The sequence below is a fragment of the Falco cherrug genome, chromosome 13 (genome assembly GCF_023634085.1).
Source record: "Falco cherrug isolate bFalChe1 chromosome 13, bFalChe1.pri, whole genome shotgun sequence".
In the NCBI taxonomy this organism is placed as follows: Eukaryota; Metazoa; Chordata; class Aves; order Falconiformes; family Falconidae; genus Falco; species Falco cherrug.
The window spans coordinates 14362310-14387600 of NC_073709.1; the positions used below are offsets into that span (position 1 = coordinate 14362310).

Sequence of the window (25291 nt, forward strand, 5' to 3'; positions counted from 1 at the left end):
GTCAAAAGATCGTAACTTGGGTTATTAAGAGAAGTCTTCATGCATGCCCATGAAACCACAGACTGCATTCTCTCTTTAGATCAAGTAGGAGTCTCTAAGCAGACAAGAAAGAAAAATTTCTCCTACCGGAGCTCTGTCAATAAAGAAATGTCAATAAAGGTTCAGCTGATTAAAACAATTGCCCAACACAGAGGATAAAATAAATTCGACAGGGTGGTCTATTACTTCTTTCAGTGACAACCCTTCTCCTCTCAGTTACAAATAATTACTTAGCTTTTCATTAGCTATGTTGGAGGCACGCATCCATTTAGTATTTGGAATTTTTCACATATAATTCCCTTCTGAATGAGCAGTGTGTGTTTAAGATTTTAATAAAGGAATAGGGACAAATTCTGCTCTTTGAAAATTTGATGTAAATCTGAAGTATCTGCCCTAATATAGACTTACGCTTGTCGTTAAATCAGAGTAAATGAGAGCACGCTTTGGCCTCATGATACCTAGCACAGGGCCAGGAATATAATACAAGAAAGGGTTACTTTCTAACTGCTTGTAAGATTTAAGTCAGATAAATAAATAATAATAGTAAGTCTTTGTTTCTGAAAGGAGATATTCAGTCTACCCAAAGCACCATCCAAGTCATTAAAGGATTCCCAGGTGCCAGTATTTGGAAAGGGTATTAGCTATTCAAACAGTTTAGGCAGAGGTCTCTGCTGTTCTCTCTCCTGGGTCATCTCAGATTTCCTCAGTCTCTGCCCAGAACTGAGTACAGGCAGCAAAGAAAGGCTGGAAATTTCAGAGGAGTAACATTTTCTCCAGAACTAGACAGAACATATTTTTCAGTCTTGCAGTAAAAAGGAGGAAACCCCTCCTTTTATTAGTGCTAAGCAACTGCAAGGCTGGCAGGGTGAGGACCATACAGTGCATATGGAGGGACAGACTCTGCAGCAGATGCTGTGCAGGGAGCCCTCTTTTCCTCCCCTTTTCAGATATAATTTACCTGGTTCCACTCTATTACTGGGAAAAGAAACCACATGAAAGTATCAGCATGATGCAGCTGGGTTGTTCAAACCAAGCAATTCAGCAGCAGATTGGAAGAGTGAATCCACACAAAGGCAAAAGGCTTGCTGAGGAGATGACTGAGCTCTGCTGACAAAAGTCAGTGCCTCAGAGACAGGGATGCAAACACAGCAGAGAGGTTTCTGCGTGTTTGATGCTTGAGGGTGCAGACAGTCATCTGAAGCCACCCACCCCACCTGAGTTGGTGTCTGGCTCCTGCACATTTTTAAAGATTAACAGTTCTAAGCAGGTGCCTGAGACTGAGCAGAAATTTCAGACTGGGAACTATTTTCCTGAGGAGAGAAAAAAAAAAGGTGTTGGAAATGGCAATCACTATAGAAAGTGACATGAGAAAAGGCCAGTGGTCTCTGACTATCTGGCAAAGGGAGAGATGCAGATATCTCCAACGGGAATAACCTCTGCCTAGATAAAAGCAAAGCTAACTAGAAGGAGCATGTTTTCTGAAAACGTCATCTTTAATTAATGAGATCTGCCTTGTTGATTACTCTGATCCCAGAGCTCCCCTGGATTCGCTTCCTTACTTCTGCTCTGGGCTCTCAGGCAGTAGGCCAGAAACACTTATCCCATCATCAGCTTGCTGCATGCTTTTCTCACGCATCACCCAGGTCTTTGTTGCCCCTGTGCTTAAATGGTTTACAGAGGTTCTGCCTGGAGCCATCTGCAAGCTGCAAACTTGTTGGGCTTTCTTCCAAGGACAAGTTGACTAAATGTTGTTATACCAAGACTGTGCTTACTGATGGCTGCCGATTCATTCCTCTCTGTCATAAGTAATCTTGGTCATGGCTCTGAAAAACCTAAATCATTCAGGTCCCTGCCACTATAAGTCATGCTCTTCCACCATTTTGCTGTAGCAACTGCAGCTTGTAGAGACAAGATGAGTGTCAGTCATAAAAACTGAACTTGCAAAGACCAGGGATCATTGTCAGCAAGCTGCTTCCAGGGAATCACTAAAACAATTTGGCAGTATTTCATGCAGTGCCTGTCCTTGCTTAGGATGTCTAAAACCCCCTTTATTATATTTGTGTATATATTAACTGCTAGTGCCAAGACACTAGGATGATGGGCAGCCTGAAATGTGGCTAATACCTATACCAATGCATTAAATCCTCTTGAAGCCTAATCACAGTCAGGACTACACTTACGTAGCAGTTTCTCACCGTCCTGTTTTGTCTTTCCCAGGGTTCCTCAACAGCATCCTCCTACTCAGACTGTTGGCAGTTTGACTGGCAGTATGGTGGCTGCAAGGTCAGAGGGCTGCATCTCACCCCTCTGGGTACCTGAAAAACACAGACGTGTGTGTGCAGCTGCCAGCTAGAAGAATCACAGCTGCTCATGTGATGCCTGGGCAAGATGATATAATCAGCACATTAGTACTTCTTACCCCAGTAAACTCTTTACCTGTCCCCTGTGCCAAGAGCAGTCAGGAAGACAGAGGCTATTAGGGGAATGATGAAAAATACGAAACGAACCTTAAAGACATAGAAAACTTATGTCACAAAATGACAAAGCTCTTTGGCTTTTGTGCCTTCTTCCTGAGTAGGGCAGTATAACCACTTTTTTGGACATAATGTCTGCCCAGGATTACGCCAAAGAGAATCTCCAGGGAAGACTTGTCACAGTCATCCCACAGGTTTCCTCTTTATCTCAGCACAGCTGTTCCCATCCTGACCTACTAGCCTGATTTCTTGCTGCCTTCTTACTGAGAATGCTACTGCAGGGATTCCAGATGTGGAGGAACACAGCCCACAGCACACATTGTACCTTCACCCCTTCCTTTCCGAGTCTCCCAGTGACTGCACACAGCTAGCTCCGGTCTCAGTAATGGAGACAACGGCACTGGTCCCAGACAAGCCAAGTTTTTCTGTATTCAGTACGATCTCCAAGCCAGAGGAAAGCGTCTATATTATACCAGGTAGGGACATCCCTGGTCCCTTCCATTCCTGTTAAACTGTTACTTGGCTCCAGTTCCTTACTTCATGCTTAGCACAGCTCAAGGCTTCATTTTGCAGCTCTTAAAGTCTGTTCAACTGTCACCCACAATCTCCTCTCCTTCTGTCAAGCAGCCACCTATCATGCCTTCCTTATTGAGAAAAACTGTACTTTTCTTTCTTGTTTCCTATCTTTTACTATCCTTACACAGTAATGACTTACACGCAGGAAAATGATTCAAAACCACACTGTTTTTGAAGCCAGACAGTCTGAACTTTTGAGATAACTGGAAGGAAAACCAGACCTTATATTCAACACACCTGGGAGGAATAACCCCAATCTATCTCTTGGTGCATCAGAACAAACTGCAGCCTGTCCCCACCACATTGAAGTGACCTGGATGATGGACAGCAGTGTAACTCGTGAGCAGTGTCAGTCTAATGGATGCCCAGGACAGTGAAACGTTTGTCCTGCAAGAGTATTTTGAGGGTAGCCTTCTTAATCTGTACCAGCAGAAATGGTGACATGGATTAATAACTATTTTTCTTTCTCTTGAGATGAGGTATACTAAAGAATGCAAAGGAAGGTGAGCTAGCTTCCTCCTAAATCACTGAAAGTTTTTTCAAATGTTTTATAAAGTTGTGCAAGCATACAGGAGTCACTGTGCACTCAGTAGTAACTTACAGGTACTTCAGGATTTTTAACTCTAATGCTGTAAACAGTTCTGTGAGCTTCAGTACCTTGCTCAAGATGAGCGGAAGGGAACCCGAGTTTGATTTCTCACCCAAAAGGATGCCAGCTCTAAAGGAGTGGAGCTGGGAGGAGCTAAAGCTGTTTGGCACACAGGTACACACATGTTCTGTGCAAAGGCAGGAGAGCTGTCCTCTGACTGGAGCTGCTGGGCACTGCTGGAGCGTGGCACCTTCCCTCCCTGAAGCAGGTGTCCACGCAAAGCCGCCTAGCCAGCAGCCGGCTGAATGATGCCTGGTGCCTCTCTCCCCTCCTGGCTGCCCTAGTGCTGCTCCAGCCTGGGATGGCAACCGATGGGAGAAACTGCTTTCAAACTGTTTAATAACAGTGATGGTAACCTTTGACCTTAGTGAATAGCAGCGCTTTTGACCTTTCATTTGTTAAATAATGCAACCACTTACTTCCCGATCCTTATCAGTGTTTAGTAATTGGGGTCAAGACAAAGCAAAGCAGAGTACAGTTACCCACCAGACTTCACTGAACCAGGAAGAATTTCCTTAAGCTATAGATTTCCTTTTTGATAATCTTCAGTCAGGACTGGCAAAAACTAGAGACTGGGTGGCTTAGAAGATCCGTAACAGGCTAAAGAGCCTCTCAGCTGTTAGCATCTGGTTTGACTCCAGCTGTGGTTGACAGTGGCAGAAATTCACTAGGATCTCAGGTTGACTCTGACTGGTTTGCAGTTCTGTTTACTAGCCAGATAGCCATAGCATATTAACATGTGATTCTAGAGACATCAGTGATTAAATGAGCTCACAAAGCCTGAAAATGCCTATTCCCATAGAGAAAATCAGACTATGGCACAGTGGTAGGTGACAGCATGGACAAAAAGTTTGCAGTCACTGCTGCAAGTTCTGCCTGATTCATGTCTAAGAGAGGTGGTTAATCTTCAGGAATCTGAGTTGCTTTTTGTGTGGCATACATAAAACTAATGGGTCAGATGGTGTGCTGCACAGCTCATTAAAGATTTCACGTGACAGATCAGCAGGTGACAATTGTTACAGGCAGCAGTTCCAGGATCACTGTTTTCCTTAGAAATGAACAGGAAACATATGAAAAAGAAACCCAAGAATTTATGATGTGACAATGGATTTAAATGTAAGTGCATACACATATATTTATTTATATACTGCACACATATAAAAGCTTAAACTTCCTGTAGATGTCAAACAAATTCTGTTTAAACAGCCACACAATCTCATTGTTTATTGCATTTTGTATTAAGTCAGATTGCAAGGGCAGGGACAGTTTCATGGCTGTCTGTATGGGATTCAGCAAAATGAGCCCCCAAAGAGTGACTTTCACAAAGAGTGAAAGCACAAAGAGTGCTGTCGTTTATAAACAAGACAATTGATTATAGATGTACACGAGCTAGATAAGAACTGTAAAAAAGACACTGCAAGTAGTGAGATTCAGAGGTTTGGAATTTTTTTTTTTTTTTGCTGCCGTTCATGTAACAAATGTGGAAGGTGGAGCCCTTTGTGGTATCCCAGCGAAGGTGCAGTGTAATTGTATGCCCTCCTACTTTTTGGACATACATTTGGATTTGGGCCTCTTGCAATGGAGGCCATTGACCTAGGCAGGGCAGCCACCCCACCTGCATTCCGAGCGGGCTGCTGCCCCTCAGGGCCGGGGCTGGCTCCCCACAGGCCCGGCGCAGCCTGCCCTGCCTGCCCAGGCTCGCCAGGGCCCTGCTTTCTCCGCCGTTGCCCCGAAGCCCGCGGTGCCCCAGGCCTGCGCACGGCCTCCGGCCCGCGGCCGCCCCGCTCCCCTCAGCCCCGCACCGCGCGGGAACGGCCGCCGCCTCCCGCCAGGCGCTGAGGTACACCGGGCCCTGAGCCCCGGCGCACCGGCCGCCTGCGCCCACCGGCGCCACCGGGGAGGTGGGACCCGCCGTTGCCGTGGCGGCGCCGTCCCCCCTCTCGTTACCAGGGCGCCGACATTGATTGACGCCCCGGGCCGCTCCCTCCGGCGGAAGCATGCTGTCACCTTTGACTCCAGCACCGCGGCAACGCGCGGCGCCCGCACGCCCGACGGTTGCTTGGCAACGGCGACGCGGAGCCGCCATGGAGGCGGCGGCGCTGCCCGCCGCGCTGGAGCTGGTGGCCGGCGGCGGCGCGGGGCTGAGCCCGGAGAAGCGGGCGGTGCTGGGGGCCTCGCTGCTGCTCCTCCAGCGCGACTACCGCTTCGAGCGGGTCTGGTTCTGGGGCTGCATCCAGGGCGTGCGCGGCGCCTACTACATCGCCGAGGGGCTGGGCCCCGACCGCGCCGCGCCCCGCCGCCGCCTCTACAGGTGCGCAGGCCGCGCCTGGACGCCGCTCCCTGCGGGCGGGGGGGGCACCGCTGCGGGGAGGTGGGACAGGGCAGGCCTGCACGACCTCGGGGGGCTGGTGTGAGGGCTGGGGAGAGAGGAGAGAGGACTGGGGACCCGGAGGGGGCTGCCCGGCTCTCCTGAAGGGAGCCTTGCTGCGCCCTGAGGGGCCAGGCTGGGCTGCACCGAGCCCTGTTCTTCAGCCGCTCGGGCCTGTGTCGTGCTTGTCGCTGGCAGCTTGAACTGCGTGGAATGGAGCCTCCTGCCACCAGCGACCCAGGAGGTGGTTGCCCAGGCTGAGCAGCTGAAGGGCCGCTTCCAGGGGGATCCTTCTTTTGAGTACGAGTATACCGAGATAAATACAGAAGATGCCAAAAGATTGTTTGGAGATGGTAAGGAGGTAAATACAGCAAAGCGCTTTTGAACTTTTTGCTACAGTTGTACACCTCAGGCTGGGCAGCTGGTAGCTCCTCCTCCTTTGTAGTAAGCAGCCTGAGCCTGTGCTCAGGCAGAGTATATACAATATCCTCGTTGCTGTCATTGCATAGAGACACCTTCTTGATTGAACTCATATTTCCATTGCTCCTGAAGTGAGACATGGCTCAGAAATACTGTATCTCCCTTACGGTTTACTTTGCCCCATTGGTACAGATCCTCATTGCAGTTTCTGAGGCTTTAATGGGAACCACAGGCACGATTCTCTATAAATGAATAGACAAGTCGTAAGTAACTTAATTGGGAGGGAGGAAAGGATGGATGATGGGAGAGATTGTTAGCTCTCTGGTGAGTCTAGACTGTTTGCTCCTAGCCACATTTTCTGTCATATCTTATGAAAAGAATGTCCGATTTGTGGTCGTCTTCTTAGTGCCGTTGGGCTCCAAGCTGATGAGTCCATTGTGGTTTCTACTGTCACCTCGAGTTTATTCCCAGAAATGACAAGGAAAGCCCTGCCTTTAACATTTGCCTATTTTTCTTTAAAGCCCATGATCAAGGAGGAGGCCCGCCTCGTAGCTACGATAGAACTGATAGACAGAGCAGTTGGTATCATCCCCCGGGGGGCATTTGTGAAGACTCCTCTTGGGTCTGTGCATGAAAACAGAAACTTTGAAGGTAAATTCTCATTGTCTTTATCAGGATCAACTGTGCTTTGATCATAAAGGCTGTAAATTAAGATTACTTTCTCTAGCTGATGTTTTGATTTCAGGTTTAGTTTTTCCTTGGCTAAGATGAACAGGGAGGAGAGAATCCAATGCCACTAATGTTCAGGTGCATGATTCAACTCTGGAAGGTGGGAGGAGAGTCAGTAATGGCTCTGAGTCATTAAACCTGTAGTTTCATTTGTCTGTACATAGTTTATATCAGTGGTTAGCACTTACAGCTGCAGTGAGTTCTCTAGATATAGGATGTAACCAAATGGGCACAGAGGGTTGGTCTCAACTCAGTGCCCATTGCTTATCTAGGACTGCAGTTAGTATGGCCTGCAAGGCACATCATTCATGACTGATGCCACCCATTTCCGGCAAGTCTTTGGTCTTCTGTGGAGTCCACTGAAGAAAGATTGTGATTCTTTCCTATGTTGTGGGCATTAGAGAAACTATATGATACTCTATGGTGTGACGAATGTTAGCCTAGCTCACTCTATTAATGGTCACCAATGGCTGTTTGCAGGTCTTTCTTTGATGGAGGCAAAAAAGTTAAGTTCCTATTTCCATTTCACTGAGCCTGTTAACCTGAAGAATAAAACCCTGCTGGAAAAGGCTGACCTGGACCCATCCACTGACTTTCTAGACTCTCTGGAGCATGATATCCCACAAGGTAAAGGTAGAAGAATCAACAGATGCAATGAAAGGGAAGGCAGTCTTGAGTAGTCTGGGAAATGCTGAGGTGACAGGATGCAGGTTACTATGGAGTTTGGTATGCTTGTGAGGAGCTCCTGCAAATCTGTAAAGGAATTGTATTCTTTACTAAATATTGTACTTAATTCCCTTCTTAAGCAAATCTAAATGCTTACAGTGGTAAGACGTAAGTGTACCAGAGCTGACACACACCAGCAGTTAACCCCTCTGCCTGAGTGGCATATTGTCTCTTGACTTCTGTAAAGCCTGTGACAGCTGGTGTCCCTACGGGGAGAGATAACTCCACCAGTGATAGAGGGAATATATGTGGTTTGAAGTATTGAAGAGACCTCTTGTCTCACCCAGTATTGCTGCTCTTTATCTAAATGGGCTCTCGTTAACACTAAGCTGGTATCTCTGAGAGGCTGAATTCAAACGTTCCTTTGATAAACTGTGTTAGAAATGCTGTAGTGTGGAATAATCTGTATTTTAGTAGGATTACACTGGAAGGAGAAAGGAAGATGTGCCTACTGGAATGTATTTTCAGTTCACATCTCTATTGTTCTGCTGGACAACTGTTAAGTATATTTAAAGCTTCTTCCTGTGGCAGGATATTTCTCTAAAGAGATGGGCATGATTTTTATTTGCTTCTAACTACCTTTTGCTGATTTGTTGCATTTTTTGGATTGGGACAAGTGTTTTCATGTCCTGCTGTCTAGAAAGAACAGAAAGAAAGATTCTTGGGTCATAGTCAGAACTTAAGTTTGCTATTCCTATCCTGGAGTAGCAGGATAGGATAGTAGGTGACCTGTGCCTGATGGATTTGGCTGGAAGGACAGTGAATTACCAGTGCTCTGACTTTCAGACTTTATGTGTGTGTGATTGGACAATATCTATCTATCTATCTATCTTGTCCAATCTTTCCTTTGACTGAGAAGGAACCTAGTGAGCTCCTTCCTGAATTCTGAACATTTCTGACTGTTCAGAGCATAAACAGTGCTAAAATGTAAACCATTGTTCAATTTACTGGGAGTGCCCTTGCTGCAGTCCTTTTACAAAGGTGTAGTCTGGAGGGACTGCACATTTTTATGTATGCTGGCCCATTGAGCTGGCCCTTTTGACTCAAAAAGGAGTATTGCAAGGGAGATTAGCTCCTAGATACCTCCTAAGAAAATTTTAGCTGCAGTTTTGTATGGTAGTTCAGGCATTGCTACTGTTTGCATTCCCTGCCCACCCTTTTTTTCCTAGGGTTTGTGGTAGGGAGACTTTTTAATTTTGTGAGGCCTGAAACCATAGAGCCACTGCAACAGGCGATAAATCTGGGGTGCTTTCTATGTTTCCACTAGAAAACAGGCACCAAGGGCTAAGAGCCTGGAGACTAATTTGCATCATAGAGCTGGTTTTAGCCACCTTCAGCTGTGATGAAGAATGGCACCTTTGAAAGATTACAGATATAATTCTGCAGTGTTTCACATCTAGTTCAAGGGACCAGGCAACTGGCAGGTCATGCTGTGTGTTAGACATGAAGATGGCGGTTTTATTGAAGTCTTTAAATCAAATTTGACTTGTAGTCAAATTTTACACAGTGGCAGATAGAAAGTGAGGCTCAGCTGTGCCACTGTCGTGTTTGTCTTCCTGTTGCAACCTGAGGTCTGAGTAAGTGTGAACCTTTGCCCCATTCCTGGGAGGTTGTTGCTGTTAGTGCAGATCTCTGTCTCCTCAAAAAAGTTATTTCTCAAAGACTACCTGAGCTCAAGTGCAGCTGAGTGCTTCTTAATGGAAGAAAAGAAGATTCATCATGGTGCCTGTGCAGCTCTGGCTGCTCTGTTCTGCTCCTTTTTGGACTGAACCTGAGGATTGATGGAATGAGCTTGTCAGGCGAAGGAAGTAAGACAGGAACTGGTTACAGGATCAGCAAGGCATGTAGCCTCTCTAATTGCACTCTATCACATGCAGATAGGAGCTCTGACATTAAAGAAAGATCAATCCACCCCCCTTTAACAAGCATTCAGGTTGCCCGAAGTACTGGTTGCTTGTGAAAATGTAGCGGAAAAAAAAGAACAGGAGGTAGACACGGGCTTTCTGCTGATTTTATCTGCACGGCTCTGCCGAAGTCCCTCACTCCAGGTTGCAAGGTACTCAAACTCTGATTCTTGAATTACCCTCCTTCAATTCTGCTAGTTCATGTTGGTCCTGACCCAGCACAGACAGTGCCTTTTCTGTTTCCTGACATGTTGTTCGTAGCTCTGGCAAATCCCCTCATTTTGACCTGAAGCTTTTCTTGTCTTTCTTGGCTAGATCCACTTTTGAACAGTTATTGTCAGAGCAGAAGTAGGAATTCCCAAATATATTGACTCTAGAATTGTGACTGAAGCCAAAATCATCTCTGCTCTCAATAAATACACAAAAAATTGACCGGGTTGAGTAACATGTGAGTGATGCTCCCAGCATGCCTTAGAATTCTCCCTTAAAAGACCTAAAGAACAGGATTGAGAGATTAAGGGCTGATTTTAACCTGTCTAAAAGTAACAACTCTTTTGGAATAGTTTTCTTTATTAATTGGAAACTGAACATCTGTGATGGCTGTCAAGGGTGTAACTGTCATAAAATGTATGGGGTGTCATAATAGGAAAGCAGAGGTGTCTTACAGAATGGAAAATTGGAGGCAGAGAGAACATTTTATATGACAGCTGAGAGGTGGGAAGAAAGGAAGTTAAACCAGATTGAATAAAGGAAACAATGGTAAAAGCAGAGTTTAGTGCAAGATTGGAGAACCTGGAGTTTTGTAACAAAACTGTCTGCCACCCTTATCTTTATCAGTGATATCTCTGGTGATTGCAGGTTCCAGATTCTGTCTGTGTGTCTGTCTATTGGGTTATCTGTGCACTTTAAGAGTTCAGACTATGTTGCTGCTCCTCCCCTAATCATACTGTGAGTCTGTCTGTTTTTTCTTGGTGTCTCAGCTCCCAGAGACAAGTGACTGTGTAACTTAGATTTTACTTTAAAAATACATTTTTTAAATGATTGTAGAGAAAAGTGGGAGAATGCAAACCCTGTCTCAAAAGCAAATTCAATTGGCTTATCCCCTCTAAAGTCGCCAACTCTCTGAGCCGAACTCATGAATTTGAGTGGCCCGACTCATGATTTTTGAACATGGAGGGGCTGTGATACTGATCTTCTGTCACCACAGTATCAGATCATGTAATGCTTCATTCTGATCCAAATGGCCAGCTGGCCATAATGTTGCATGCTGGGATCTGTAGGTTTTGCTGGCCATATGTCTGCATTAAAGATAAGCTTGTTTGCTCTAGTCTAAGCAGACAATCTGCTCAACTTTATGCACAATTAGATATAGCCTTTCAGCTGCTGGCAGATTGCCAGTGTGGTCCTTTCTGTTGCATGGAGTTTGGCACCCTGGGTGATAGCATCTCGGGAACTAGAGTTGTGGCAGTTTTACATGTGCTTGTAGGTAATGGAATGGTGAAATAAATAGCAGTAATTCCTAGCGTGCCTACAGCATTTTCACTTGATGACCTAATGTTGCATAGGTATGAAATAATAGTCACTTGTCAAGCATTGACATGATGGGAAAAGTGAAAATGGAGGGGGAAGGATGATTTTACTGTCACCATAGTATCAGATCAGGCTATGCTACATTCTGCAAGGACAAATGAAAGGGGATGGGAGAAAGCCTAAGGTACTAGCATAGACTGGAAAGCTTGGGAGGAAGTAAAACAGGGGATGCAGAATTCAGGTCTTTGGTGCTTTCAAAGTACAGTTCAGAAAAGCAATAAATCAACTCTGAGTTTTGTTACAGATTACTGACTCAGATCACTTTGATATGGAGATAAGGGACAGCAACAGCTTAAAAAACTGATGCAGTTAAAAACTGATGCGGGAGGGGAGGTATGTTGGAGGCAAAGGAAAAGAAAAATGTGGATAGGAAAAGATATGAGTGGAAATAGGATTTATAAAAGAAGACTTTATTCACAAGTCATGACTCCCAGTCAATAAAGAGCTGCTTCTGGCTGAAAGCCTACCACAGTTCACTGGTGGAATAAGGGTAGGAATTAGAATTAAAAAAGCAATATAAAAGGAAATACAGAAAGTTGGGAACAATTAATGATTGATATAAATTGGAATTTATATTGAGTAGAAAATGACAAGGAAGCCAGGATAACCTGCAGTAGTCCCTGACAACTATAAGGAGGACTTTTTCAACTATATTGATAGGAAAAGAAAGCATAGTAATGGTACTGGAAACTGTCACTAAATGGTGAAGGTAAAAAGGCTGATAAGAAATGTGGAAGAGCAGAAATGCTCAATTTTTTTTTTTCTGGTTTGTTTTGGGGAAGAATATGGACTCACATGAAATGAAGACAATAAAATACTCTTTCAGACAGTTTTCAGACTGTTTGCTATGGGAGGGTAGTTAGACAACCTTTACTGTGTGTCAAAAAATGAAAATGGCTGAGCTAGATAAGTTACTGCTGGAGACTTGTGGCATACTTACGATGCTAACCTTTAATAAATCCCAGCATTGCAGAAATATTCCCTAAACTTATCTTAATTAGTAGCTGTGATCGCTATGTGATCTGAATCACTGAATGGGCGTATTTCTGGAGAGGGTCAGAAGGGGATTCAGCTGGGACTAGTGCCAGTACCGATATTCTTCAACTTATTTATAAATGATCTAGAAGTAAAGAATTGGTGGAGAGGCAAATAATGACAAGGGCAGGACAGCTACAGAGATCTGGTAAACTGGGCTTGCTTAAAGAAAGTACATTTTGTTGTAGCTACTTGCAAAGTCACAGACCTAAGAGCAGGGACTGGAAACCAGACTTTGAGAGTTGTATTCTGGAAGCTGTGGCTCTGAAAGGAAGTCCAGGCACAACCCACTGAACATCAGCTCCCAGTCTGATCCTGAGACTTAAAAGGCTAATTTGATCTGTAGATGTATAAACAAGGGTGTAGCAAATAGGAACAGGGAGGTGATTTTTTTTCTGCTTATACTGTTAGTGGAATCAGGACTGGATTACTGCACATTGCAAAACTGGAGTTACAGAAAAGAGCCACAAAAGGATTCAAGGGCTGGTGAGAGACACAAACAGTTCAATCTGTTTATCTTGCAGGAAGGAACATGAGAATGACTTTATTACACTGTGTAAATACTCCATGGAGTTTAAGTATTGATTATTGAAGATCTGTTTAGTATAGCCGAGAAAGGCATAACAGGAATCAGCAGCTGAATATTATAGCCAGAAAAATGAAAATGAGAAACTAGGTACAAATTTTAACAGTAAAATTATTACTGGCTAACAAGGATAATGGAGGAATTTGTGTCTCTTGGTATCTTAGCATCATGCTGGATGTCTTCCTGGGAATTGTGTTTTAGCCAAAGGCAAATAGAAGTTGCTAGTCCCAGACATGAGTAACTGAGTTAAGTTTAATGTAGGAGTACAGAACAGGTGATTTCCTGATATGCCTGGCTGTAAACTTGATGACAGCCATGGAGGGTGATTTTTAGTTTGGGCTTCTTCATTGTCAGTGACATTAACGCAAAAGTGGCAATGTGTCCCTGAGACAGCAACTCTAAGCACAGGACTCTCAGTACAGCTGGCTTTACACTCTGAACTATGATGCATGAGGGCTCAAAAAGAGGACTTAGGAGATTCCTGACTTATTGCCATGCATTGTGTAGGGTAGACTGGGGAGCTGAGACCTCTCAGATGTAATTGCTGACTCCGTAATGCTGGGATTTCGTAGCGTCATTCTAAATGGGTATACAGTGGCAGGGTGGATCATAGTTGCTGTTTCATGATTCAGCCAGAGAAGTGCCTAGAGAGATCGTTTCAGCTCCTTTACCATTTTGACTGTGGAAGAAGTGACAGCCACTCAGTCTGTAGCTCCATTTCTTCACCTGAAAGTGCAGTGATTTTGAGGCATTCCTTACACAGCGTTACAGGCAATGGGATTTGTGGCTGTTTCCTTGGCTGAATACTTTGGGCACTAGCCTTTCTGTAAACTTGCTGAACAGTAGCCTGGGTTAGAACACTCATAACCTCCTGTTCTCTGAGCTTCATTAGCACGCTTTTTACCAGTTTAGCAAAAGCTGGTGCTTAATGGGCCCTTGAAGATAGAGAGGCCGCATTTCTAAGTGGGAGATAATTTCCTTTGGCCACTCTCAAGGCCCATTTTGGTAGCTCCATCTTGGTTGCCCCAAAAGTCCAGGTGCTGGAAGTAAGGCGTCCAGGAGGCATGAACCTGCTTTATCTCCATGCATTAACACAGCTAATTAACTCCCTTTCGACCCACCCTCCAGGCGATTAATCCTCTATCAGCCTAGTCTCCAGCCATTTGAAGAGTCTGTGTCTGCAGAGGTATTTACAACCCCCAGCTAGCTAGCAGAGAGCAAGCCTGCCCGTTATCAGGGCTCTAAGACAAATGGCTATCTCCCCAGTGGCCTTGCAAAATCCAGCAGTGCTATGCTGTGCTGGCCACCTACTTTCACCCAGCCTCCCTTCTCCCCTAACATTTCACAGATGTGACCTGAGCCCTCCCCTTTCATTGCTTAACAATAAGCAGCACCTCCCCAGCTCTGTGAAAACTGAGAGCAAAAGCACTTTACTTCTTAGCCTGCCAAGAGCCACACGGGGACAAGGCTTTTCAAGCTGTCTTGCTGAAATTCAAAGACCCATAATGAATGAGAGGGCAGGGCTTCATATTAGGGAGGATAAAAAGAGGTAGCCAAAACATAGACCAAAATACCTAGTGTGGCTCACAGCTATCCTCATTCCTGGTTAGGAGAGGTGATCTGTAGGTTTGGCAAATGTGTGAAACTGAGCTACAGCATCCCGTGGAGTTACCTGACATTTATAGAAGTGTTTTTGACAAACTTCATCACACAGTAGTACAGAAGGAGTAAACAGATTAGCGTGCATCAGAACAGTCGGCTTTTGGATGTAAGAATCGAACCAAACAGTTAGGTCAGTGGGTTAATACTTAAAGCATTGGTACCTGAAGTTCTCTGTTAAAACTGAAGTCGTCCATCCCTAGAAATAGTTCCAGGCTGGCCGTAGCTGCGGCTTTCCAGCAGGGCGCACTGTGGTCCAGGCGTTGTCACTGCTGAGCACAGAAAAGGAGACTATAGAAAAGTAAAATGAGAAAGAAAAGCACCGAGAGCAGCATCAAATTGAGGAGAAGGTATGGCCTGAGTTTCCAGGCTGTGTGTGGTATATTGACCTTCTGAACTGTAGGTATGGAGAAGCTACTCTGTCCCTTCCAAGCTTAGGCAATTTCTGGAACGGTCCTGGGGCTTTTCAATAGCTTTCTTTGCATCCTTAGTGATTACAAGCATGCAATGGATGTACACAAATACATAAGCATGTCTCCTACATCCTTTAAAAGTAGAGACGCTCTTCATTTTTTTGGACTGAGGAGCCTTTAAAGGCTGTTAAGGCTACGCCTGCAGCCACCCAAGAGCATTGCCTGGGAGCAATACAAGATGTCCCTCTTACAAGCTGGGGTGCTGCCAGCTCAGGAGTTCAAGATCGGACTGGAACCTCTCCTGCTATGTTGCCACGTGAGGACTCCAGAGCGAGCTAGTATTATAGCTTTTGACTGGCTGGCTGTGGTCTGCTTTGATTTCTGGAAAGGAGTCTGTTTTCCTTGGGCTTTGTGTCTATGGGTAATAAAGCAGTGCATTCACTGCTTTTGGGTCCTAGGTCTATATCACCTCAGGGGTCTTGTTTAGTCAGAGGCATTGGATGAGTCTATACTGGAGCAGGGCTGCCCATCAACCGAGAGCTGTGGTGGAGTCCTTCACTCTCCTGACTGCTGCAGTGAAAGGAGGAGGACAGAAGCAGCGTCTTCGTAGCAACTTTCCAGGGATTGTATTTGAAGTTTTTTCGTTCTCAGTAAAAGAAATCATGGCCCACCCCTGTCTCCATTTCAGCTCCTGGTTCATTGGACATGAAAAGGAGATGAACTTCTTGCTGAACTGATGGGAAATGCGGGTGAAGCCTCTTAGAACCGGAAGTTGTAGTTTTATCACCACATCAGTCAGCCTTGGCCTAGCCCTTTCTCTAGGGAATGATGAAAAATTACTTGCAGGGGAAAGCCCAGGGCAGTCTGTATGTCACTGAAGTCACAACAAGGTCAGCTTTTGCTAGGAGTGATCTATTTCTGAGTGGCAGCTCCTGCCTGCACAGCAGCTGGCATTGGTGCCAGCCCTGTTTATAGCTTTGCTTTGCTGTTTGCTGCCCCTTTGGCCATACAACTTTTGCAGGGGGGAAGTAATGGGCGTTGTCTTGCTTTACTGTACACAAATGTCATATAGATTGAAATTCTGCATGCTGAATGGGTGTGTGGCTGTGTGTAGAGGGAAAAGGATGAGACAGTTCATCTATGGATATATTTGTATGGCAGTTGTGCTGTGCAGGTTGTGCTGTGCAGAGACAGCTAAGATATCCCAGGCATTAGAAGATGCTTAGCCATCTTTAGTGTTCAGAATTAGCTTGAATATCAACACAACTGCACTGTGCTGTGTGGATATGCTCAGAGTGACAGTCTTCTCAGAAACTGGTAAGCTCTTCAGGTAATTCGGGCCAGAATTTAGTATCTAGTTTAGTATGAAAACATCAACAGTTAATAATCCATGCCATCTGTTCCTCACCCTAAGCCCTTTTAACTAGTCCTGCTAATTTGATGATGAGGTAAGAAGTACAACTTGGGGACTGACAGGGCTTGTAGCCTTGCCCCTCCTGCAGGAGAGCGAATTGGATGTCCTCTAAACATTCGATGGGTTTTGAATCCCAGCATCTGGGTTTTGAATCCCAGCATCGACTGCTTTGTGTTCTCTCAGAATTCAGAGATCAATGTGAGGTTCTTTGCCCCTAATCCAGCCCCTGTTCATCATTATCACCTCCTCAAAGTGGCCAGTGCTTTGTTATCAGGAGAGGCAAAATCTTACAAGGTGGCCATAATCTCCTCTGAGAGTCAGACAGATATTCTCCCGTGGGTAAGAAAGTGACAGTGACCGAAAGCTCTAGGGGGAAGCAGGCTAGAACAAAGCTGTCCATTGCATCCTTTCATCAAACTGTTAATCTTTCTTTCAAAGACATCACATTTGTTTGGTGACAAAAGCCCCAAAGAAGCTGAATTGAGCCTGAAATCCTGTAGCAAGATTTAGAGGAAGCGTCTTTCATTCAGAGCAGGGAGGGGCGAGAGACTCCTTCTTTTTCTTCCTTCCAACCAATGGGCTCACAGAAGCCCACGAAGGTGACGGATTAATGCAGGGGCTCCCCAGGTAGATGCTACGTGACTCCTGGCACGCTCCAAAAACGTTTCCACAGCGACCAGCTGAACAAGAAATATGGAGTGTGACAAGATCCAGCGTAAACTTGTGCTTTGGAAGGAGGGTGCTTTGCCTCTCTGAGAGATTTGTAAATTTACTACAGAAGACCCAAGATACAATGATCAGTATTACAGTTGTCAGAATCCAAATAGCACAGATTTTAACCAGTTTTTCTACTCCTAAGTTTTGATTGTATATTGTCTTGCTATTTCCTCTAGTGCACAGCCCCGTTCCAAATCTTTGTTCTGGATGCTTTCTGTGCAAAGTCTGCATCTTTTTCTCAAGAACAACAAATGTTAAAAGGATTCTAGCTCTATTCTAATTATCAGGTGGATTTAGGACTAAAGGGCAAACTAACTGGGCTATAAGGGAGGCTGTAATTTGATGTGTATTACTTCTGTGCTAGCTTTTTCAGTCTTTCCCATCCTTTGCTGCTCATTTATGTCTGTGTATTGTCCCTTCTTTTGTGTTGGCATTGCTGGCTGTGCAGCCAGATTCCAGCTGGAAAAATAACTTTATTTTTGGCTAAACTATTTTTCAGCCAGATCATTTCCCTGCCCTGGTTCACTGAGCAGTAAATAAACACTTTTGTGGTCTCTGTGATGGAAGAGTGATGAGGAGGGGAATAAGGGTTTGGGGGCAGAGGCTGCTTCAACTGGATTAAGCAGCACTGTTGTCAGATGTCTAAGTACGGCCTCATTTCAGCCAGTACTCGGAGGCACCTGAATACTGTGCTTCTGGGACAACACTGCAATCCCTGGGTCTTCCTTGTCAGCAGGAAACAGGTACTTTGTGCGTAAATGGAAGGCCCAGGGCTGTCTTAATCATTTGTGCTGCAGCGGCATCCCCTGTGGGAGAGGATAATGGAGAGAAAAACCCTCTGAAGCAAGATCATTTTACTTTGAGGTTTGGGCATAGTTATATTTGTGTCTCAAAGATGTGGCAGGCATTAGGACCACGCAAGAGCCACTTGGAAGCATCTGACTGTTTGTAAGCTGTGCTTTCCTGGCTCTGGAGGCTTTTAAAAATAGTACCGAACCTGCAACCAGTCTCTGTTTTTATTTAATTATTATTAAATAGTTATATGGGGAATTGGAAATATTGACAGCAGTGTTAACATATGGGGTGCAGGTGGTGTGTCAAGCAAATGAAAAAGATTTAGTTTGTAGCCAGTAAGTGGCATGAAGGAGTCTGAGCCCCACATATAAGAGCGTTTGGATGTGTGTCCTTATGGCTGGTAGGCTGTGCGTCAAATGTCCGTGCAGCAAAATTTCCTTACAGCTGCTCTGCTTTGCAGTTTGTCTTTGTTTCCTATCGACAGCAAATTAGAAGTAGGAAGCTCTTTGCAGTGCTGGATTTTCTGTTGGAGGGAAATGGAAGCTAAATCCCATGGGTGTAGTGTAGCTTTGTCAGAGCTAAGTGCCTGGGGTCACGCAGCCAAGCAGTGGCTGCTTTTGCAAAGGGAAACAGTTATGTTACCCCTCTCTGGGTGTTAATATTTGTGCTATAACTCCATACTTCACTCTCACTCAGAACTGAACTGCAGCAAGCTAGGTTATAACCTGCTCATGTGGCAGCATATTGCGTTAATGGTAAGTGCAACCATGCTGTAGCTGCTTTTCCCTTGAGACATTTCCTGCTTTGAAGAGGAATTGATAATGTCACTTTTATGACCCTCTGTGAGCTTTTGTGACATGGAGCCTCTCTATCAGGCTGTCTAGCTCTTAAAGCTGTTTCTTCTCAAGCTTGTACTGAAACGAGGCATTGCTGAATCACCTCCAAAGCAGCAATGTTATGAGAGGTCATACTGAAAGTGGACCAGTTACCACAGGAAAGTTCTGCAAACAGCCTTCTTAAAAGGTTTTTGTTTAAAAGCTAATGTCTCACGCACCCTATTGCCTCTGTGAATTAGAAGATCCAGCCCATAGCTGAGACACATGGGGGATGAGACAGTGATTTCTATTGGCGACTGGAAAGGAAGAAGAAGCTGAGAAGTAGGTTGACTTTTGAAATTCAGCTCTGGTGTCCTGGCAGCTGTTGAAGGGCCATAAAAAAGGCAGTGGTTTAACACTGGGTGAGCATCAGAATCTTCAAAGCACTTTCTTGTTTGGGAAAGATGTAAGGAACTCCTCAGAATTCCTGTCTGTGTTTGGAGGGGTGGAGGCTGCAGCCTGCTCTAAAGAGGGAATAGGAAGCTCCAGATCTTCATCCAGCGGATATTTTTCCCATGCTCTTTCCTCCCACACAGCAGCTCCCTCCCTTCCCTTCTGGAGCAGCAACAGGCAATAGTTTCAACACAGACAGTGCTTGGCTTCCTTAGGTTTGCTGGGTGCAGCTTCAGAATTAATTTGCTCTTTTAAAAAATGTATTTTGAAGAATGGAAATCTTACCAGAGCGGTGTTAGTTAGAAATCTCTGGCATGAGAGCAATGACCTCTGGTTCCCTGTACCTCAGCAAGCATGATGAGTGAAGTTAACTCTGCTGCCTGATTTAGGGATAACATAGGCTACAGCTCACACGTAGATGCAAGTAAAAATCAGTATTTAACTCTAGGAAAGCCAGCTTTTACTTGCTGTCTCTTAGTTCTATTTGTATTCCCTCCAATGCAAATAATAATTCGTAAATTTTTTTCCTGACAACTTTTATCTAGGAGTCTTGGTGTACCTTACAGACTGATGCTCTGAGTTTCTCAGCCTCCCAGCAAGAGACATGTTGTCTGACACAGGGGCAATGAACAGTACGGGGACTGCCATGGGGTATTCTGAGCCAATATTAGAAAGGATTTGAACCCAGCATCCCACTTATGCATTTTTATAGTAATAGAGACCTACAGCTACCTATGCAATGATTTTACTCCAAGAACCATTTGTAATAGCAGGGAGGTTTAAAAGAAAAGAAAAAGGATAAAAGCAAAAAAAAGAAGGATAAAAGCAGCATTTAATTTTCGCAGTCCTCAGCCCTTTTTATATTTTATTATGAAATGCATTTCTAAGGCATTTTCTTGAAGGAGGAAAGAAGGCATATTCATTTTAAGCTATTATTTCATGCTGTTCATTAGCTTCTGATTAAAGTACTTTTAGAGTGATTTATGACATCATTATTTCAAACTCCTACAAGAAAGGTGGGCCTGAAAAAGCATTTTTTATTAATATAGTGAGATTTGAGCTGTGATGGAAAACACAATTGTCTTGGAGCTTTCAAGGAGAATAACTTGCTCCATGTCTTATGAGTTCAAATAATTTTGTCTTCTGGACTATCTCCTCAAATGCTGCTAACATGGTGAGGTATGGGAAAAAACAGACTGAGATAATGGGCTCTAAAAGGACCAAAATAAGTGGTTAGGTTTCACAACTTTAATGCACTGCCTTCTTAGAAGGCAAACACCAGCACTGTGTATCAGTGCAGTTTCTGAATTGATTTTGTGTGTTGCAAAGGTCCAGCCTGGAAAAGTATACCCAATAAATCACCTTTGATTGCTGTGTTAGAAATATGTCCCCAGTGATCTGGTTAGTAAAAGGTAGAAGGTGGCACGGCTGCTGCTGTTTTGGCTCTGCAGAATAAAGAGCAGCTCTATGACTAATTCTTGGTGAAAACAGGATCTGAGTGAAAATGACATTACAGTTTCAGACAGTTTCATGTAATTTTTTTCCTGTCTTCAACCAGTGCTATGTCAGTCCTGGTGGGATTGCCCTGAAGTAACCTCTTGTTTTGTTCAGGTCCTTATTTCACAGGAAGACTTATGCAGCATCAGCAAAACTTTATTGTCCCTATTTGCATAGAGTTAGATGCAGAATCAAGTATCAGAGAAGAGCTAGAAAGCTGTAACAATTTAATATTCCCCAAAGGTCTCACATTTGTGAAATGACAAATCTGAGCCCTTTGGGAGTTTGCAGCTTGGACAGACAGTAGGGAAATGAAACAGCTGCACATCACAGCCTTCAGAGATCAAGCATAAAAGTGAATGGAGCTGTCTTCAATTACATCTGTCCATTTCTGCCGGGTGTGAAGGTACATGGGAAGTTCCTTTGATCAGCAGAGTTAACTGCTGATGAATACTCTGCAGAGATAGATAAGCCTGTGTGACACTGGGGAAACGTTGTGAGGAGATCATGGATCCATGTACTGTATTGCCCCAGAGCATAGATAAGGGGATTAAATCAAGTTGAACTCTATTTACTCTACCTTCTCTGTGAATTTGTCCAGCAAAAAGAAGTCTGAATCCAGATACAGTTCATGAGAGCATTAACATACCTGTTTTCCTTCTTACCTTTCCCACTTGTCATGCTCCAGGCATTTCTTTTTGTTCTTTGTAAATAGTTTTGGGCAGAGGATTCATCTGTGTACATGAACATACACACACACACAAGCTATCACATGTACCCAGGCTGCTGGATGCTTCCAGTATGTTGGGAGACATTTACCAAACCAGATAATCCCTAGAGGCTCTCGCCAGCCAGCAAGGCAAGGCACAGTCCTATTCTTGACAGACTTGCTTCTCAGAGGACTGGTCCTAAATCAAAGACAATGAGAATTCCTCATTCCATTAGCTTTTTGTCAGAGAAACTCTCTCAAAAGTTTACAGTCCCCCCCTGCAAACCATGTGTAAAGCTGCAGCAAGAACCACCAGTACGTGATAAAGGGCTTGCAGATCATTTCTGCAAGCGCAAGCTGCAAGAACTCTGCGCTGAAAGCAGAGTCGGTGTTCAAAGGAGAAATGGAAAAAGTTATTTGTCACATATTCAGACCTATTTGCTTGCTACTTGTTGCTCAACTCCCCTATGCATAGTCTAGCTACCGCCACGAGCAAATGGTGAAAATTTTTAGAGGCAAAGTTCAATAAACTGTTTGAAAGCTTGTCCTTTGACAGCAGATGGCTGTAGTGCTTCAGCCACTGGATGATCTGCCTCGTCATGAAATGTTCTTCACCTGGGTTTCCATGCTGTTCAAGTAGTGAAGTTTCTTAAGAACATGCAGATTTTGTCAGAGACCCAGTCAGTCAGAATTTGTAATCCCAGTGGTTGAACCATTAATATGTGGCTTTACTCCAGCTATGACCAAGGTCCAGTCCAGTTTGTGTCCATATGAGTAGCACTGGAGAGACTGCATGGGAGACTCGGGTTGCCTTGTCTGTGAAACCACTGTGGGCGAAGACACTAGCTCATGGTTTAACTAGGACGTGTGCAAGGAATGTTACAGTGCAAGGAAGATGGCACACACCTGTACTGATCCTGCTCTGTATTAAGTAGCGCTTTGCTTTACTGAGATTCCAGCTGTTTCTCTTTAGTGGCAACATGGAGCTGAGTGAGTCAGAAGTAAGATCTCCAGTATGGAAATCTCCCGAGTCCTTAAAGACTGTGAATGTCTCTTTTGTACTTCTATCCTGCAGCCAGAGTCACTTTGTTAGAAAGTTCAGTGACTGCCATGGAAGGCAGGTGTTGCTGTCCATTTAGTTCCATGTTTGCACGTAACTGAAGAGGGTACTTTGAAAGGTAACAGATCAAAGACGACACAGTGCATATTATGATAAAACCAACCTGTGGAACTTGCTGCTGAAGGAGACAGGGGAAACAGTGGTGTCCAAGAAACTTTTGAAAGTACAGAAATACAAAGAGAAGAGAGAGGAGGTAACAGGTGAGCGGCAGAACTCATGACACCTGGTTTTACAGGGCTTTGAATTGTGGTGTTCCTTTCTGATTCTGCAGCCACCATATATATTGTTTCCTCTCAACTTCCCCCCTCCATCAAGCCCTCAACTACTGCAGTTTGCCATGAACTGCTTCAGAGACTACATGTACTGCAAGTGAGTGTGCAAGAGCCCAAAGCTACAAGCACTGATTGCCCAGATAGCTGCTGCCAGGCGAGCCAAACAGCCTGTGCTTCCTCACAGCTGCTGGCAGATAAACAAATAGCTTCAGGAGCTGCAGTCAACCCTTGGGCCATGTCCTGTGGAGACCTGTTGTAGGAACTTGTGGTGTTAAAACGCTTCAACCCTTTGTCGGATGTCACTAAAATTGGCCAAGAGTCAGAAGTGAGTGGGAAGGGGAGGACTGGCAGCTGACAGCAATCACAGAAGCCCTTCCCCAGGCTAACCATGACATGAGTAAGCATGAGTCACAGCATAAATTGATGAGCCTAAAATTATCTACAAGGATGAATACCGTCTAACTGGCCCAACACATTATGGGCTTTCTGCTTACTCTGGAATTGGCAGATTTTGACTTTGGGTGCAGCCAGCCTGACCACTTGACTCCAGGCCCGTAGTAGTATGACAGCTCCAACTGCACTTTTTTATTTGGGCCTGCTGCTTTTGCTTTTAGATGAAGATTTGGCAGGAACCTTCTTCCTTACATTGTAGCCTCTAGGTGTTACTGATTTGGTGCTGAAGCTGGTATTTTCTTCTTTTGGCAGTTCCTTGCCCTCTGGCATTGAATCCAAGCTGATGCTCCAGCCCCCTCCCCTCCTGTGTTGTTCCCAGGCTGTCGTGTCAGATGCAAAACAAACACTCAGTGGCTCAGAGCTCCTTGCATCCAGGAGAAATTGCATTTTCACACTGGCTCTGAACCTCCTCTGCAGAGCCAAAGCAAAATTAATGCGGAAACTAATCCCTTTGCCCCTACCACGCACATCCTCTTCAATGATGGAGCCAGGAAAGACTGAGGAGAATTAACCTTTTCTGCAAAATTCTCTGAGCTAAGAAATACCGTGCTTTTCATGCTGTCTTCTTCTTTCCCAGTTGCTGCATCAGGGAAACCAGTCTTCTCTGGAGCTGAAGTGTCTTCTTCTTCTCACTACTAATGCTACAAGTTTATTTTAAAAAGAAATTTCATACCTATGCAGGATTGCTATAGCTAGTCTTGGCTCTCTATAGCTAGCAGCTAGACCAAGTAGGTGGCAGCTTGGTAGAGTAACTGCTGCCCACTCAGAAGCATCCAAGAATAGCTCTAGCCTCTCCTAGGGATCAAGTATACAAGTCTGGAGCTCCAGGGGTCCCTTCCTGTGATGCATATGACGTTACTATCATAGCCATGGAATATGCTACTGTGTGAAGCTAGACACAGACATCTGGAATTGAGGGCAGCCTGTAATGCTGAACTGACAAAAGAAAAAAAGGTATCAAGGTTTCTGGTCTCCCTCACTTCCCTTTTCTCAGGTGTCACAAACTCCAGTGCAGCCTTGTGCACTGTTAACTGGTCAGGCAGAATGCACTGCAGTCCCCCTCTCAGCTTAGGGACAGCTTGCTCCGGGAATGCTGCCTTTTGCTCCTTTTCAGTGACTGTACTTGTGACATACTGACAAATGGCATTTTCTTGCACAGGCTCCTGGACTGTCCAGCTAGAGAAGGGAGGCACTGTGGTGGTGCTGCGGAGCCTACTGTGGCTGGGACTGACGTTCTACCATGTCCCAATGACCAAGCAATACGGCTATGTCTACTTCGGCACTGGCGAGAAGAACTTGGATCTGCCCTTCATGCTGTGACTCTCCTGTCTGGGATGAGGACTTGAGAACATTTAGATTTTATATTTAGGAGACACTTGTTTACTGCTTGTTCTAATAAATGTGTGAAACCTCTGCACTTTGAGCAGGATTCTTTTGTGCCTGGATTCTGGCCCCAGTTCTTTTCTTAGGACTTTGCTGTGTGTGATCCTCCTTCAGCTCCAGGTTGAATTCCCTGTTATGTGTCACTGAAGATCCTTTAGATACTGACAAATGGCATTTTCTTCCACGATGGGTGAAGCCCCAGGTTAGAAATCAAACCTAGGCCATCTGGTTACACATGCTTATACAACCATGACACTTACTTGACACCATGCTTACACAAAAACTAATTTGGAGACAGCATGAATGAATGCCTACTATCACCCATGAATGACAAACAGACAGGGCTGCACTCAGAGTAGAAAGCTCATGCATACTATAAGGGATCTGTACTAAACCCTGAACTCCAGAAAGGCATATTGAAGAAAGTATTTTGTTTTTCAAATGTTAGGTTTCATGAAAATTAGAGAGGTCTTTCCAGCTCGTGGCACTAAACTG

General features: G+C 44.7%; 2 protein-coding genes across 2 annotated transcripts in view; one reads left to right on the forward strand and one right to left on the reverse strand.

Moving 5' to 3' along the window:
- Positions 1-5788: 5788 nt before the first annotated feature.
- On the forward strand, positions 5789-24826 carry RSPH9 (radial spoke head component 9). The gene is made up of 5 exons (XM_005439104.4): positions 5789-6049; positions 6305-6467; positions 7048-7177; positions 7736-7882; positions 24573-24826. The coding sequence occupies exons 1-5, from the start codon at positions 5823-5825 to the stop codon at positions 24731-24733; spliced, it is 828 nt and encodes a 275-aa protein (XP_005439161.4). The 5' UTR covers positions 5789-5822; the 3' UTR covers positions 24734-24826.
- Positions 14940-25291, reverse strand: part of MRPS18A (mitochondrial ribosomal protein S18A) — a 33181-nt gene continuing 22829 nt past the window's right edge. The window contains exon 6 of the mRNA XM_055725805.1: positions 14940-15027. Coding sequence (XP_055581780.1) covers positions 14955-15027 — 73 coding nt within the window. The 3' untranslated portion in view covers positions 14940-14954. The remainder of the gene's footprint in view (positions 15028-25291) is intronic.

What these genes read in the sequence shown, in the direction of transcription:
- RSPH9 (XM_005439104.4), top strand. Translation starts at nt 5,823, where the DNA reads ATGGAGGCGGCGGCGCTGCCCGCCGCGCTGGAGCTGGTGGCCGGCGGC. An exon ending in TGTTTGGAGATGGTAAGGAG is followed by an intron (nt 6,468 to 7,047) that starts GTAAATACAGCA and finishes TTTTCTTTAAAG; the next exon opens with CCCATGATCAAGGAGGAGGC. An exon ending in TGAAAACAGAAACTTTGAAG is followed by an intron (nt 7,178 to 7,735) that starts GTAAATTCTCAT and finishes GGCTGTTTGCAG; the next exon opens with GTCTTTCTTTGATGGAGGCA.